Source organism: Ruditapes philippinarum, unplaced genomic scaffold, assembly GCF_026571515.1.
Source record: "Ruditapes philippinarum isolate M1 unplaced genomic scaffold, ASM2657151v2 ctg1632_1_1_1_1, whole genome shotgun sequence".
NCBI classification, from domain to species: Eukaryota; Metazoa; Mollusca; class Bivalvia; order Venerida; family Veneridae; genus Ruditapes; species Ruditapes philippinarum.
The window spans coordinates 223,560-240,945 of NW_026855767.1; the positions used below are offsets into that span (position 1 = coordinate 223,560).

Genomic DNA, 17,386 nt, shown 5'->3' on the forward strand with positions numbered 1-17,386 from the left:
TCACTCGTTTAAAACAACTGCTTTTTCCCCTTTTTTTTTTAAAAAAAAAAGGGCCCAAAACCTAAAACATTTTTTGGTACCCAAGTAACACCTTGACCCTTCACCTGATCATCTACTAGCCATAAGCAATGTCCCTAACAAGTTTCACAAGTCTACGTCCATTTCTTCTTAAGTTATTGTTCAGAAAAGGATTTTCCGTTCAACAAGAGTTTAGAAAGTACTTGATATTAGAATTTATTCTAGTAATTTGACCTTCCTGATGGAAAACAACAAATGTTTAATAGCAAAATGTTTGAAACATTTTAATGCATTCATCTTTGAAGAAATTTTCATTTAATACCAACAATAATAGTTCAGTCTGGGTCTTTAAAGTTGAAAGACAGATTCTGCAAAAGTTGTCATTCTGAACATTTATTTAGTTTAGACCAATCAATGAACCGATTTATGATGTAAAACAAACACTTGCATATTCACTCTTGAAATATTTCCCACTAAATTTCATACATTTGTTAATTTGAAAAGATTCAGAGAAGGAACTAACATTCACAACAAATACATTTATTCCACATTAGTACATAAAAGCCATTTCAGTTCTGGCTTTCTATATTGTTTGACATTGATTATAATAACTTCTGCATAAAGGGGACTAACTAAAACTTGTTTCATGCCAACAGAAGTTTCTTAAATGAAATTCATCCTTTATTGTAGGAAGGGAAACATTAACAAATCTGTATGAAAATTGTTTTATACCATCTGATTGTGCAACTAGAAATGTCCTATGGACACGGGTGCCCCCACATTCCACTGTCAATCTTATGACTCTAAGTCAAATATTTTTGTGGCTACACAAGTGACACAAGTTGAAAACTAAAAATCTTTCACTAACTAAAGGGCAAAACTTTACAAATACTGAATAAATCTACAAGCAAACCCTAAGGCGCTTAACATTCTTGTAAACTTTCAGGCCTACAGGTCAAATACTTCTTGAGCTATGCATGAACAAGTTGAAAATTGCAAATTTGTACCAATTTAAAACAAAACTGAAGAAAAACAACACATGCTTGTTTGTTTGTTTCATTTTACGCCTTTTTCCAACAGAATTTCAGTCATATAGGTGGGTAGTTTCCTAACCATCATTCCTGGAGAGTTACACCAGTACTAGACTGCCTTCCTCCGCGCTAAACTACCAAAGCATAACCTCAGGTGCACAGCTTGACAGTGATGTTGATCATTATTCCTGTTCAGTTGGTTGATTCTAACTGAAGCACTCGAGGAACAAGTAACACAACATAATGGAACAGCTTTTACTAAATTGAGGGCAATTACTCTTCAAATACTGAATAAATCCACAATCAACCCCCAGGTGCACAACTATACATGCAAACCAACATTTCTGTTAAGTTTCATGACTTTAGGTCTTATACTTTTTGAGCTTCGACCCAAGTTGAAAATTGCAAATTTTAACTAATTCAAAGGCAATAACTCTAGAAATAATGGCTAAATCCACAAGCAAAACCCAAGGTGCGCTACTAAACATGCTGACCAACATTCCTGTTCAGTTTCTTGACTCTTAAGTGAGCTACACACAACACAAATTGAAAATTTTTATGCTCCCCGAAAAATTACGGGGGAGCATATAGTCACCAGGTTGTCCGTCAATCCCAAATTCGTGTCCGGCCCATTACTTTGTTATTTGAAGTCGGATTTTACAACTATGTCATAGGAATGATAACCATATATTTGAAGTCGGATTTTACAACTATTTCACAGAATTGATATGACGAGTCACGCGCAACATTTGGGTCGCTACCTCGAAGGTCAAGGTCACAGCATGACCTTGAAGCAAAATCATGTTTGGCCCATTACTTTGTTATTTGAAGTCCGATTTTACAACAATTTCAAAGAAATGATTACCATATTGAGACAAAAGTCACGCGCAACATTTGGGTCGCTACCTTGAAGGTCAAGGTCACAGCATGGCCTTGCAGCAAAATCATGTCCAGTCCATAACTTAGTTATTTGAAGTCAGATTTTACAACTATTTCACAGAAATGATCAACATATTGAAACGACTGTCGCGCGCAAGCCGGTAGATAGATCTCATTGAGTAGAAGTGCAGTGCAAAGAACAGTAACTCTGTCTTGCCTAAGTTTGGAATTATCACACTTTGAACTTTGTTTGGGACATAACTCTGAAACTACAGAAGATATACTTTTCTGTGTCCAAAACCTAGTCGGGTAGCATCACCCAGTTCAAGCGGCTCTTGTTTACCGAGTCAAGGGCAATAACTCAGACAAAACAGAATAAATTCACAAGTGAAACCCCAGGTGCACAACTACACAGTCATGCTGACTAACATTCATGTAAAGTTTCATGACTCTAGGTGAATTAATTTTTGAGCTACATGCAACACAACACGAGTATGGAAGGACAGACAAGGGTAAATCTAAAAATCTAAATGCCCATCCCCTATAGTGGGGGCACAAATAACTTTCAAAAGACTGTAATTTCTGTATAAAGGGGAGAAATGATTTGTTTTCATAGGATACATAGCTACAGTTACCAAGTTTTTTTATGCCCCTGAAGGGCAGCATATAGTAATCATACTGTCCGCGCTTCATCTCCAAAGTTGCTAGGAAAAATTCAGTGAAACTTCACAGGAGTGATCAATATCATCCCTAGTTGTGCATATTGCCCACACTGCTTAGCTGCACAAAATGGGGACCAGAGCTTTAAATAGAAAAATCTTGTCCGGCTTTGACAGGTCAAACTGCAGGTCGGCTTCAAATGAAACTTCCCTTGCTGTGCATAGAAGTCCAGTACCATCCCTAGTTGTGCAAATCGCCGGCATGTTCAGACCCGCTGCACAAAATGGCGGCCCCAGCTATAAAGGTAACATCTTGTTTTAGTAAATTTGTTTGGACTATTTCTCCTACACATCTAATGGGATAAATGAAATTTTAGGAATGATATTATCAAAGGCGGTCACGTGTTTATTATCTCTATTTTGGCATAATTTTAGCAGATTTTCATAAGTCACTTTCAGTGACAGCTCTTGGTTTTTAATAAAATCTGTGAGTAGCGTGTGGACTGAATGGCATGTGGACTCCAGTATATGCCCTTCAAACTTTGTTTGTGGGGGTATAATAAAGAAAATTATAAACGTCCAGGTTCTATTTACTATTATCAGACAAGTTTCTTGAAGAATTGTCTTTCTTGATTGAATTTTTTTTTTTATTACTTGAACTGATTTGCATACTGCCATATATCACACCACCATTTGACGTTTTTGGCCAGACAAAATACCCTGTCCAAAATCAATTGTCATAGAGAAATTTTATTTTGCAAGAGAAAAATGGGTACAAGTTCAACATATCAAAAACCCTGAATTTTGTACTATATAGAAAGAGCTTTCAAGAGAATTGAAGCAAATACCTGAAAGCTTGTACCCATGAAAGTATACAAGGCTGTATATGCCAAAACACCGGGCATAAACTTTACACTCAAGTAAGGCCCCCACGATTACACGTTTAAACGGATTCGTTTCGATTTTCATTCATAAACGTTTACGATATTGTTTACCGTTTAATCGAAATGACCATATTGTCTTACAAAATTTCTTAATCATTGCCTGTAATCATGGATTTTATCAATTCTAGTGCTTTATTCCAAAGTAAACAAACGGAAAATGGGTGTTTACAACCCTCCACACAGCATTACCGTGCAAAATTGCTCGTGACATAATACATTTTTGGTAAAAAATGGGGTTACAATGCAAAAAATGTGTGCTGTCTCAATCGTGATGAGCCTTGCACATTCTTTATTTGTACATGTATTAAAAATAGAAAGAAAGACATCATTTGGCGACTCAAATACATGGTGTGTATAGTACATAGAGGTACCACCGTTTCGGTTCTTAGCAGTCGTGTAAACGTTTACAAAAAATTGTAAACGTGGGAGCCTTACTAAAGTACTGGTTAGGTCCAGGAACTGATTAGTGTTTTAACAAGCTTGTAGCTACCAACACAAACTCAAATTTTGTATAAACTAAACTGAGCATAAATATATATTTTTAAAGATTTAATACTAGTAGTATGTTTTATGCTGGTGACCTATAATATATCTTTTGTAGAGGGTCATCTAAGGATCACTCCTGTGAAGTTTTTTCATCAAATTCCAGGGGTATATGTCATCACAAATGCTCACCCCTTACAAATTGTGCTATGTTTTTTTTAAATTACAAAAGGTCCAAAATTTACTGTTCAATTCTTTTTTAATGGAGTGTTGAAAATTGAAGGATTTTGTATCAAAACCACTTTTTTCCATTTTTATTGTGGTAGCATTATATCAAGTAATATGTTTATTATATTTAAACAATAGGAAAGCCATAGAGATATAAAATCTTATAGCTGAATACAGTTGTGTTCACCAAATGTTGGCCTTCTGTAACAAAATGAACACTATGACTTTAATTGAGCAAATCCAAAGTATTATATTTCTTTAACAACCCATAATAGATCTGACATCAAGGTTTTGTTTGATTGGGTTTTACGTCGCACTGACACAGTTTATAGGTCATATGGCAAACATTCCAGCTTTACTGGGGATTTAAAGGGGCCCTTTTTTGCATTTTTTTCAGGTACGAACAGGGCACCTTTTAGTTTTAAAAACCCCCAAAAATTTCCCCACATTGGGAAAAAATCCAAAGTTCCTTTTCGAGATTTGGGAAACCACAGCGGTTTAGGGGCAATTTTTGGGTTTTAAAATCAAAAAACCGTAACCACTCGGTCCTTCTGTTCTCATAGAACACCAACATTCACCCCAAGTTGGTTGTAAAATATTCTGATGAAAGAAAGAATAAAAACAAACACTTTGTTTTCTGGATTTAATTTGCATACAACCACAACAATACTTCACAAAGTCTTTGACTCGCCGCACCCTTTGCTAAATACAAAGTTAATGTTTAAAGTTTACATATTATTCTTAGTTTCTGTGATTTTGCACTCGTAATACGAGCACACAAGTTTTAACAAGACTTCTATGACTCTTACCTTTACAATTGACCTCATTATGTAACTAGATATCTAAAGCATGGTTTCTCCAACACACACTATATATATATTAAACATATTAAGTGTTTATTATTTATTGAATCAATGTAGCTGTAAAAATTGCCACTAATATGGCATGTAATAAAATAAACTTATCTGACTTATATGATTAATACAGACAAAATCATTAAATAAAACTGCCGCCATTAACATTTAATGTGCTTAAATTGCTTGTTGGTAATTGATACAATATTGTTTACAGGAAATAATTTTAACTTAACTAGCACATTTCCGTAAGTTATTTTTCATGATCAATGAAATCTGATTTCTTTTTAAATAAAAACAATTGTCATTTAACCAAAATCAAACAGTACCATGTGTGAAACTAAAAGGTGTGCTCTGGTAAACTTTAAATCACTCCTATGAAAATTGACAATATCGATAAATATGCTCATTTACAATCACACTGTTACTTTTTATCTTAATACATTGAAATTGTTTGCTATAAAAATCAATACATGTTTACTGAGAAATGAACTTACATATAGACAGTAAGTCAACTTTATACTTCATCTAGTACATAGAAAGAAGTAAACATTTTCATTAATACTGCCAAAGCAAACATAGATGGGTTAACAATCCTTATGACAATTTGTCAATGAATGTTAACCTCCAAATAAAGACTTTAGTTCAGATAAAATATAAATAAGCCCTATATAAAAGTCTGTTAATAGGAATTACATGAATTTGTGATTGCCTACCAAAGCACATTTACTTGAAATACATCAACAAGTCTGAAATTTACACTTGCTCTTCAAACGTCATTTTTTATTCCTCAACTGTTTATACATAAAGGTTTGCAGGATTACTGTTTGGATCTGAATAAACAAAGTAAGTTATAATTAATGCCATTGATTTGGTATATATGTCCATATATACATTCTATAATTATGAACATCATGTGTCTTTTTTGCAGAGGTTTCATTTCTCGGCATGTCTCAATGTAGAGACATTTGATCCGGGATCAGTTATTATACACATGTATGGTTGTTTATATCATATGTATGAGGCATGGGTAATGCAACAACAATGCATTCTCCAGTACCTTACTACTGGGCAAACACAAATTCAAGATTATTATAACATATTTTTCATCTGTGTGTAAAGCTCTTGTAAGCTTTGTTACTTTCATATTTAAGGACTATTTATCATTACTTATAGAAAATATATACTGATAATACATGGCAAATAATTATGTTGTCAAAAGATTTGCATTATTCAGTTTTTCAAGACAGAACTTTTCATACCATGTACTGAAATTAATCAAAGTACTCAATATAAAACAATCCATATACTATACTTTCACATACAGGTGTGCCCATTTCATAATCTTGTGTCCTTTGCAGATACCATAGAAAATCCAGAAAACAAAAATGTTCCACTTTTGTAAAAAAAAAAATCATATCAAAATATACTTGGATCAAACAATATATAATCATATTGTGATCAATCCAGGTTTTGCAACATCTGTAAAATAAGTTCAGGTATCACAAGTGCAATCTTTAAGCACTAATAATTGTTAAGAGAAACATCAGCAACATTTTCATTGTAAAAATTAAGATGCCAATATAAAGCATTTTATTGTCACATTCACATTATAACTTCACATTTATATAAAAACAATAAAACAATAAAATCTCCAACAAATGCTAACTTCACATATAAAATCGCATTAAGTTTATCTCGTTAAAAAAATGTAATCAGAGAATATTTCTTCTCCCCTAGCAAAACTGATGTACTACTAACGTTTTACTGTTTTTTGGTACACTTTTCCCAAACATACTGTAAATATATATGATTTATATCTCACAGTCTTATAACAACCCAGTTAATTTTAACCATTTACCTACATCTACATACATCATTGTAAATATCCATCCTCAAAATGTGTTATTATATATAGTGTGAATGTAACAAAGTATGAATGGCACCTGGATTTAATACTGTATAATATAAAATCAATATATAATTATATTATATATAATAATGTTGCAAAAAAAATAATAAAAATGTTTGAACACAGTTGGTTTCTGCTAAAAGGACTAGGTAGAACAACAACATGAGCACTTTATAAAGGCACACCTATATATATGTATAAATAAATATATATTTTATGAGATCATTTTATCACTTGTTTCCATTAGGAAATTTACAGAAATAAATGACAGTGTAATGCTTGCAGTATGCACATCTCTTCATTTATACCTTCAATGTTATCATTGACAACATACACTACAACCTCTTCGTTAACACACTCAACTCTATTATATGCTGGAACACCTAGACTAGTGTATAACTTGCATACATGAATACTTTTAATATACATTACACCTGATCATTTTAATTTGCATGTTTTTTCTTAATTTTGTTTATAATTTAACTACCTGTACTAATCACATGAAAGATTTTATAAGGTACAGGGTTTTACTCCAAATATTTAGTATATATTTCACCAGGAGGGGAAGTTATAAAATTTGACATACACTTGTTAAATGAGTATGCTAGTCATTATGTTAGTGAATTTATTGACCAATTTGAGTATTATTGTAAAAATTCACCATTTCTTAAAGAAATTTTTTATAGATAAATAGAGATGTTCTGTTTACTAAAATTATATAACTTTCAGAAATGATTACAATGGGAGACAAATATTACTTTGCAATGACCATTTAGTGAAAATATACCTATTTCATTTTACAGATCCAAACATTCACTGCAAAACTTAAAAAAATCATCTTAAGCTTACCATATTTATATTTCAAGTTATACAAAGGACGGCAATTTCATTTTTAAAACAAATTGTCTGTAAGTGTATCATATATAATGACTAGTGAGAGTTCAGTATCATCATTAAATATTCTATAAACAATAAAACATGATGACCTACATTAAATGTAAATAGGGCAGCAACAAGTCATATATCTCATTTATGTTTCACAGTTCTAATTATTGCAGCTATCTAACTGAATTCTAGAATCAGAACAAAGAAAAAACATTGGAAACTAACTTAAGCTTATTGTTGCTACCCTATATACAACATATACACTTTGAAATTGCAGAGAAATCATTAATAGAGAATAGTTGGTTCAGTATGTTGAATCAATCTTTCTATACTTTTACTAAAAACAGTAAATTAAATTTTACTACTATAATGGACACTACATTTGTGTCATGTCAGTTGCAAAATGTAAATAACAATTACTTGTACAGCAAGACAACAACAATTGTTGTTTTTGTTTCAAGCCACATTTTTATAATAAGATAAGGAGCTCAGGTAACACAATGTACATAAATGCAGATAAATTATAAAAATCTTTATAATGATCCATTGGAAGAATTGCCAGCTATTTTTGGATTTTCATCACTCATACATTTCCTAAATTTCTAAACTCACAGTACATGCAACAATGTTCCCAAATTCAAAATCTTACAAATGAAAAACATTGGTTATACTATTTTCCAACAAGAATAAATGAAAACCTTCCTGTCCAGTAATTTGTGATTATTAAAATGTCTATAAAAGACACAGCTCAAACAGAAAATAACTTCTTTAAGCTTCCATTACTTGTATTTTAATTTTTAATATTGTACTTGTATTAGGAAACATCACAAGAGATTGTTTCCTTTATGATAAATGAAATAAAAACAGGAATAAAATATTTATCAAACACCTCAGACCAATAAATCATACACAAGTTGCTACTTTGTGCTACTATATCATGTCTGTTAGTTGTTTTTAGAAAGATATGACACTGTAATCATGTATACTTAATTACTAGCACAACAAAACGTGAAATTATCAAAATTCTCTGAGGGAAAAAAACCCAAAGATATAAAATATTGAGAACAAGGTATTGTTTCTCTGAAATCTTACTTTAAGGATACAAAAGCTGCATTTTCTTATCACTGTATTTCTTATATTGTAAGGCTTAAAATGTTTCATAACTAAAAAAAATATAAACAAGAAATAGTGAACAACACTAATAATATATAAAGTATCTCTTATAAAACAATTTTGCTAATAAAATGTCTTAAGTTTTTTAATTTTGCATTTTATTACAAATAAATTCTTTTATCTTTCTACAGAAAATATGTATCATAAATTGTAGAAGCAAAACTTGCACAAATACACATCTAGCAAAATAACTATCACTGAAATTTGACAAACTTTTCTCTCTCTCCCTCTCTAGTCATAAAAGACATTATAAAGTTTGAAACAATAATTATTATTATTTCTGTAGCCATACATTATTTTTGTCTTGAAAAAAAATTTAAGCTTTTTTCTATTAAAAAATAGGACACTATAAGCCACTCTAATTTAAAAACGACTTGTAGCAAAGGAAAATAAAATTAGTTCTGAGGCATATCTTTGACAAAGAAATGGACACATTATTAAATTAAATCACAGATAAAACACCTTAACTTTCTCAAATAGGCATTTTTGGTAATTTTATGATTTAAGAATAAGACCATGTTATACTAGAAAATCAAAAGTGGCATAAAATAACAAAACATTCTAGAAAGTACACAATGTTGCTGGTGATTGCACTTCTCACATAATGTATTCAAACACGTATCATTCCTGTTTGCCTACAATTAATGAAGAAACACCTAAAATTTTCAAAACTTACACAAAACATTGATTAGAATGGTCTGCAGAATTTAAACTTTATTTTTTGTTTATTATACATGTAAATGTTCAAAGGGAAGAATAAAGAATACATATTGACATTAGACTAGACAATATGAAGTGATATCTTTGACCCAAAATAATGCATTATATGAAGACGTATAAGACATATAAAACATCTATATAATATAAACTAGCTGAAAACAAACGTCTATGAATGAGACACTAAGATGTCACAACTAGGATTTATCCTCTTCATACACAACTACAAATTGATGAGTTAGTAAAGAGATAAGCTTAAAGCTTACACCACATACATGTGTTTATTTAAATGGTCTACCATTATCATTTTTTAACAGTACTACCTGAACATACTAATTTGGAAATTGCAAACTTTAAAAAGAAGTTTCCAAATAAATGTGTCATATATTGAATGAAACATGAACTATGATAATTTTCAGTACTGGTTTCACACATTTTATACTTCAGTTTTAAAAGGCATGGGGTTACAATAGTTCATTACTGCTCACACATGTATCTTCTCAATCTGTCAAATAATATTATTATTATTTTGTATAAAAAGTTTTGAGCTGTCTAATGTATTCTTACAAAAGATAATTATCTCACCTTCAGTTTTTATCAATCTAAATGGAATCTTTCACATAAATGTAGGCATAAAATAATGTACAAATTCACAATTTTAATCTTTCATCCTATAAAATACATTATGTTCTTTCACATGACAGACTCTCCACATCATTATCATATCACTATTAGCAGAACGTGATGTTAATCTTTGTGATAACTTATCAATCAAGCAGTTTGAAAAAACAATATCGCATTCATATATCTACTTGAAATACTCCTGTCTGCAGCAAGATGACAGTCTTACATTAAACAGTTTAATAATTGCTTCATGATTACCACATTAATAATGAGTGCTTCTTATCACAATACCAAGCTTAATAAAACAATTAATACAATTATCTATTACTGAACTTAGGAATGAATAGTGACATAGACTTAGTAGCTGTTGAACAAATCTAAATCTAAGGTCATTAAGTATAGTATCTTGTTGTAAACTATTTTGGTCCTGTTCAATTATTGAACAATATTAAAATGTTAAATGGTGTGGCTGTATGCTGGGAGTAAGAAATTAGTTGCCCCACCAATCTGGAGCATTAGATCCTCCACCACCATATGATCCACCGTAACTGCCACCATAGTTACTGAAACCTTGACCCATTGGATTAAACTGCTGGTTTCCATAGTTCTTGAAACCTTGTTGTGGATTAGACTTGTTCTGTTGACGATAGTCACGGCTACCAAATGTTGTGGTGAATCTGAAACAGTATGACATGATTGTTACCAAATTACTTAAGTTCTTTTGTTTTAATTTCCCTGACTGATTCAAAATAAGCTAGGAAATTGCTTGCTCCATGTTACCAGAACTTGCTCCATTTTACCAGAACTTGCTCCATTTTACCAGAACTTGCTCCATTTTAACACAACTTGCTCCATTTTCATGACAATTTTTAACACAACTTGCTCCATTTTCATGACAATTTGTTCTATGTTACATCAACTTGCTCCTTGTTACAACAATGCTCTATGTTACCACTTTGTTTCCTGATAAACTGCCCTTCTCTAAATAACCTAAATGTGGTACATTTTTACAAAAAGACTTAATTCCTTTTATATAAACTTGTTCCTTGTTACAGAATCTCACTCTATTTTACAACTTTCTTCAATGTAAATTACTTACTCTGTGTAAAAAGCATATTTACTGTATGTTGAAACAATCCTTCTGTGAATCCGATTAAATTTCATTATAGAGACGGACTTATTTATATACAATGAACACCTACTAGAGACCGAGTTATTTATATACAATGAACACCTACCTTCTTCCTCTACCTCTTGTAGCACCTGTTGGACGCGAGTCATAGGCAGTGGACTCCAGCCATGATGGTACCTCCTGATGAGCCTCTACCAGTAGATCCATCAAATCTCGAGTTATATTCTTATTTTTCTCATTGAAAAATGATGTTGCCAAACCTATAAATAAATGAAATATTTATGTAAAATGATAATTACTGAAACCTATAAAGATACAGAATACATTGTACAATAGAACTTCAGTCAAAGTTGATAGGGCTTACGTAAAAACTTCAACACATTAGGACACCAACTTGTGAATGGGTCTCAATTTAAAGACAAATTTTTGAGCCGTAGACATTTACAAGCAAGTAGCAAAAAGCGTAACAAAAGGAAAGGGCGATAACTAAACCAGCTTACAGTAAATATATCCTGTGTGGTTATCACGCGACAATGGGTCATGAAAGTTCTCTAATGAAACTAATTTGTCCTGTTTATTTTCAAATACAACTAGAGCAATCTGAACATTAACAGTTATAGCATTTCATCTTTCACACATTTGAACTCATACAAAGGCTGTTAGAACACCCTGCTGTATAACACCTGTCACACAAGTTGATGCGAAATCATCTTTGCGACTAGAAAAGGTGTGAAAAGTAATTGAAGGACTTCGACTTATTTATAATAATTTGTACTGTTTCTATGGACCACGAAAAAATTTGACACATCAAAAAATTTGACACAAAAGGTTTGACTCATATATAGGTTTTTATAAACAATATTTAGGGCGAAAATCGGGACTCATTTTACTAGATACATCAAGAAAATCGACAAATTAAAGTCTGACTGATCAAAGTTCTACTGTATCTGTGTAAAATGAATTTGACTTTAAGTACTAACTAGTCATTATACAACAAAGATAATACAGCAGGCAAACTTTATAAAAAAAAGTTAGAACATTTTTTTGTGCTTCAACAATATAGTAAGCCAACATGTAAATAATCAAATTCATTGACTTAACACCTGCCATACAATACAAATCATTTGATTAAAGCTTTAAAGTACCTCAGAATATGAAAGAAAATACATTTTATGTTTCTACTATAAAGATAAAAAGCCTATAAAACTAAGCAGTATCAAGCAAAATAGCTGTTATAGTAAGGACATCCTTATGAGATGTAATGACATTAAAGTATTAGTATGACATTAAGTAATGTTATTTTGTCATTCACTAACAGTAGGTTATATCAGGATTCAAATGTAGTAAAGCATCCAAATTTATGCTCAAGCTATCTAATTAATTGATAATCCAATTAGACAAAGAATGAATCTACATTAAATATTAACTATGATTTACTATGGTATTATAATATCTTGATGTCATTTTATCTCAAAAGAATGTTCTTTCTATAAGAATTTTAGTCAAAGATTTCAATGTGAGAATAAGTAAATACTTACATTACATACTCAGTTAAGGAGCTCATATAAAAACTTACCAAGATTTCCTACACGACCAGTTCTTCCAATTCTGTGCACATATTCCTCAATGTCACTAGGAAGGTCAAAGTTCACCACATGTCGAACATGAGGTATATCCAGACCTCTAGCAGCAACCTGAGTTGAACAATAAACCAGTCTATGAATGATATACAAATTATGTTAGACTACATTTACTATTCTAATTGACCATTAAGTAAACTAAAACTCCATGAGTCAAATGTGTCGCTTTGTGAACAGTATAGCTGTTATGCTCTGGACAAGCCTATTAAGTAAGAAAATTAACAAAGGGCAATAACTCAAAAATCATGGAAGTGCAGAGTACAAGTTCTTGTGCATTGCACTTCTTCTCAATGAGATCTATCATCCTATGAAGTTTCAAGTTTAATAGCTTTTAAAGTGTAGGAGAAATGGCCCGGACAAAAGTCAAGTATGAAAATAAACAAAGGGCAATAACTCAAAAATTAAGAAGTGCTTGTGCACTGCACTTCAGGTCATTGGAAAAAGCATGCATACCAAGTTGGAGTCAATCCAACTTATATAACAAAGTTATGCTCCGGACAAGCCCAAGGGGATGCCGCCAAAAAGTAACCCCTATATGTTTTCCCAAAAAGAAAACCATGGCTACAAGGATATGTAATACTACGTCTGTACAGGTAAACTGAGTGTAAAGGAATCAACAGTTTCCTTACAGCAAATCTAAAACATAAAATAAATGACATACAGCTGTGGCAACAAGAATTGGTCTCTCTCCATTTCTGAACACTTTTAGAGCCTCTTCTCTTTCTCTCTGACTTCTATCACCATGGATACTGGTTGCTGGGTAACCTTCAGAGATTAGGTAATCTTCAAGAGCATCTGCCCCTTTCTTTGTTTCAACAAATACCAGGGTAAGAGAGTCTGGACCTATAACATTACATAAACTTTGTTTCATATAACATCACATGTAAAATAACCTTACAATGCTCTTTCTAAAATTTCTATATTATAATAATGCTATTAAAAATTCTAAAACAAGTATTAAACACTTAATCTGCTAAATATCTTAAATGGACTATCCCATCATTCAATTTGGACAAAACCATTCATCAGTTTTAGGTAAAATTTCAAAATGAGTAATGATTGAAAAGCGACCTGTGCAAACCATGATCAGATAACACATATCGGCTGATCTTGGTCTGCCACAGTCACTAGGATAAATTCAGTTATTGCAAGTAGTTTAAGGGTTCAGGAACATTGTTACAGTGATAAAAATATTCAAGAAAATAAATGACACAAAATCAGGCTTCTGCCTATAATAATTGAATAACAGATTGTTTATATTCAATGAAGACGAACAAATTTTTCACACGCATATATATATATATATGATAATATATATATATATCAGAAATCTGAAAGTTTTCATCAAAATATCAAATCACCAATATATATATATATGGTTGCTGGGTAATCTTCAGAGATTAACTAATCTCTGAAGGTGACCAAATCTGTCCCTGAGGGTTAAGAAACTACTAAACAGAATTTTCAGACAATTGATCATGGAACTGAATAAAAATCTAGCATCTAGATTAGGAAAATGCTGATTAATTAAGTACAGGTATCTAAATCAATCTAGAACACCTTATTCAAATACATTACAACAGTATAAATACCAGCAGCTGTAAGAAGATCCAGCAAGAAAGATCTTTTCTCAATTTCCTCTACCCACACTACTTTCTGTGTGATATTCTCACTTGTACTACCAACACGACCAACTGCCAAGAAAATATAGTTCTCCAGAAAATCTCTTGCTAAAATCTGAAAGACAGAAAAGTAATTTAAAGTTTGTTTCTCATTAAATGATCAGAGGTACAACAGTACTAACAAGAGCTTTTAAATGAAATATCATGCTGACTATGTTAATACAGAATAGTAAATAAAGATATAACAAAGAAACACAAGAGACAAGAAATTTAACAAAACTAAGTCTTTCACCAATACAAAACTGACAATTACTATCTGAGCCCCTAAACGGAGTCATAACTGTTGCACATTGAAGAGCATCCTTGAATATGAAGGAATAACAAAATCCTTCTTGTATGACAGATGATAACAATAATTCTAAAAAATCAAACAGTCGAGCCTACTTAAATCTCAGTGATCCTTTTTTCATGGACTTGTTTGAGTAAATAACATTAAAATATTCTTCTCAAACACTACCATTTTTCAGCATACATACCTGAATTTCTTTAGGAAATGTTGCGCTAAACATCATGGTGTGTCTCTTTCCTGTAGGTGGCATTGTGTCCTTTTCAACAATACGTCTTATCTGTGGCTCAAATCCCATATCTAACATACGATCAGCTTCATCCAGTATCAGAAATCTGAAAATTTTCATCAAAATGTCAAATCACCAAAATTGCTTTCCATGCCAGACTTTGGGGTTATGGTCAGTGACCTACAGCAATTGAATTATAATCTTCATGTCTTGTATAAAGTTTTTAATGGTAAAAAATAAGGACAGCAAACAGAAAGCAACAATGACCAATATATCACTAAACTGAATGAAGATTGGCAACCGTCATCCTGTGCTTTGTCAAGTGACAACATAAAGTATAAAAAAAACTATTCACAGCACTCAAATCTTCAACCTACAGAAAGGTAGAGATTCATGCAATCTGCATATAAACCACAAATCTTAGATAGTGATCACTTCATTAAAGAAAACAAACCATCATTTTGCAAATAAAAATTCCCCAAGGCTGTGGAAATAATGCAGCAAAGTGAATAATGTTGCTTCATTTTAGTGATAAATCTTAAAATTATTAAATAACATCATTTTAATTGTGTTTAATTAATATATGACCTCACCAAGAATTAAACTAGCAACTTCTTCAATATGATACAGGCCACTGGCCTTTCACTGTTAAAGTTAAGAGAAAAAGTGATGCTAAACATCTGTTGTGTTTTTTTTTAATCACTGTATACGAGTTGATTTTAATTCAAATTTAAACACTTTATTTTGAACATTATGATGGGGGGGGGGGGGAGGGGGGAGGATGAACAAAGGACAATCTGTCATACTACAATATCTCATTTTCTAATTTTAAGTCTATTTGTTTCTTTGTTGGTATGATTAAAGTCACACTGACACTGTCAAATGGCAACTTTCCTGCTTTTACTGGTGGAGCAAGAAGTAAAGTTGTGTCTTATTTTAGCCAGAAGCGAGAATAGAACCAAAAACCTTCTCTTACCTAGCTGGAAAACTTCCTCACATGAAAGTATCTTTAGTTACTAGCAGGATTCTAACCCATATTAGAGATGCGCAAATTGTTCAAAGTAAAAAACCATAATTACTTTAATAGCCATGCTGGCCATGTAGACAACATTGGAGTGAACAAATGAAGTAACAAGTAGAGAAGGAATATCGCCTTGTAATGTATAAATACTGTATGACACAAAAACATTAAAAAAAACTTACCTGCAGTGATCAAGTCCAATCTTTCCCCTCTCCATCATATCAACAAGACGTCCAGGAGTTGCTACCAGCATTTGGCAACCTCTATCTAAATCCCGCATCTGAGAACCAATATCTGCTCCACCATAAACAACACATGGCCGAACTCTAGACCTACAATAGATTTTGAGTCACTTAGTTTTCACTTCAACTTCTATACCTAATTTGTTTCTTTTGAAAATGCAAACAGTTTTCATGGACATAATTTTCTGTTCAATTAGTTTAACCACATTTTTCCAATAGAATTTTTTATTATATAGTTTTATCCTATGAATGATACTAAATGAAGATAACTGGCTTTTCTTATTTCTTTTTTTGAAATTATGAAATTGTTTTTTAAAGTTTAAATCATTTTTATTGCAGAATTTCAGATTATTCATATGGCATATCTTTGTTATTGCTGAATTTTAACAAAGCAAAAACAATGTGATCGCAATTCTATTTCATATTTTGAATTTGTTTTAGTCAGATGAAATTTAAATTTGATTTCGAAAAATCAATATCTAAAAGTGATAAAATGACACACATCTAGAGCACTGCCTAAATACAAAATGAGACTTTGTGAATTACTTCTTGAAAAAAGTCAGCAATGTTTAGTATACTCCTGTAAAATCATAAGAAACAAAGCTGCAATACTGTCTAGACACTTTCAAATATGTTATAAATTCAAAAACTGCACATTTAAATACAGTAAACAGAACATTAGAATACTGATTGAAGTGTTTCTCTCTATGTTTATTTTAATTATGTCAAACTGTAGATTGATGGACT

At 31.7% G+C, this 17,386-nt stretch overlaps 1 protein-coding gene across 6 annotated transcripts in view; it reads right to left on the reverse strand.

The window, feature by feature from the left end:
• Positions 1 to 4,871: 4,871 nt before the first annotated feature.
• LOC132744308 (ATP-dependent RNA helicase DDX3Y-like) overlaps positions 4,872 to 17,386 on the reverse strand; it is a 35,001-nt gene continuing 22,486 nt past the window's right edge. For all 6 annotated transcript variants that reach the window (XM_060732985.1, XM_060732982.1, XM_060732983.1 and 3 more), the window contains 7 exons: positions 16,580 to 16,729; positions 15,338 to 15,482; positions 14,772 to 14,916; positions 13,841 to 14,022; positions 13,116 to 13,233; positions 11,646 to 11,799; positions 4,872 to 11,084 (listed from right to left, as the gene is read on the reverse strand). In XM_060732985.1, the coding sequence (XP_060588968.1) occupies positions 10,898 to 11,084; positions 11,646 to 11,799; positions 13,116 to 13,233; positions 13,841 to 14,022; positions 14,772 to 14,916; positions 15,338 to 15,482; positions 16,580 to 16,729 (1,081 nt within the window). In that variant the 3' untranslated portion in view covers positions 4,872 to 10,897. The remainder of the gene's footprint in view (positions 11,085 to 11,645; positions 11,800 to 13,115; positions 13,234 to 13,840; positions 14,023 to 14,771; positions 14,917 to 15,337; positions 15,483 to 16,579; positions 16,730 to 17,386) is intronic.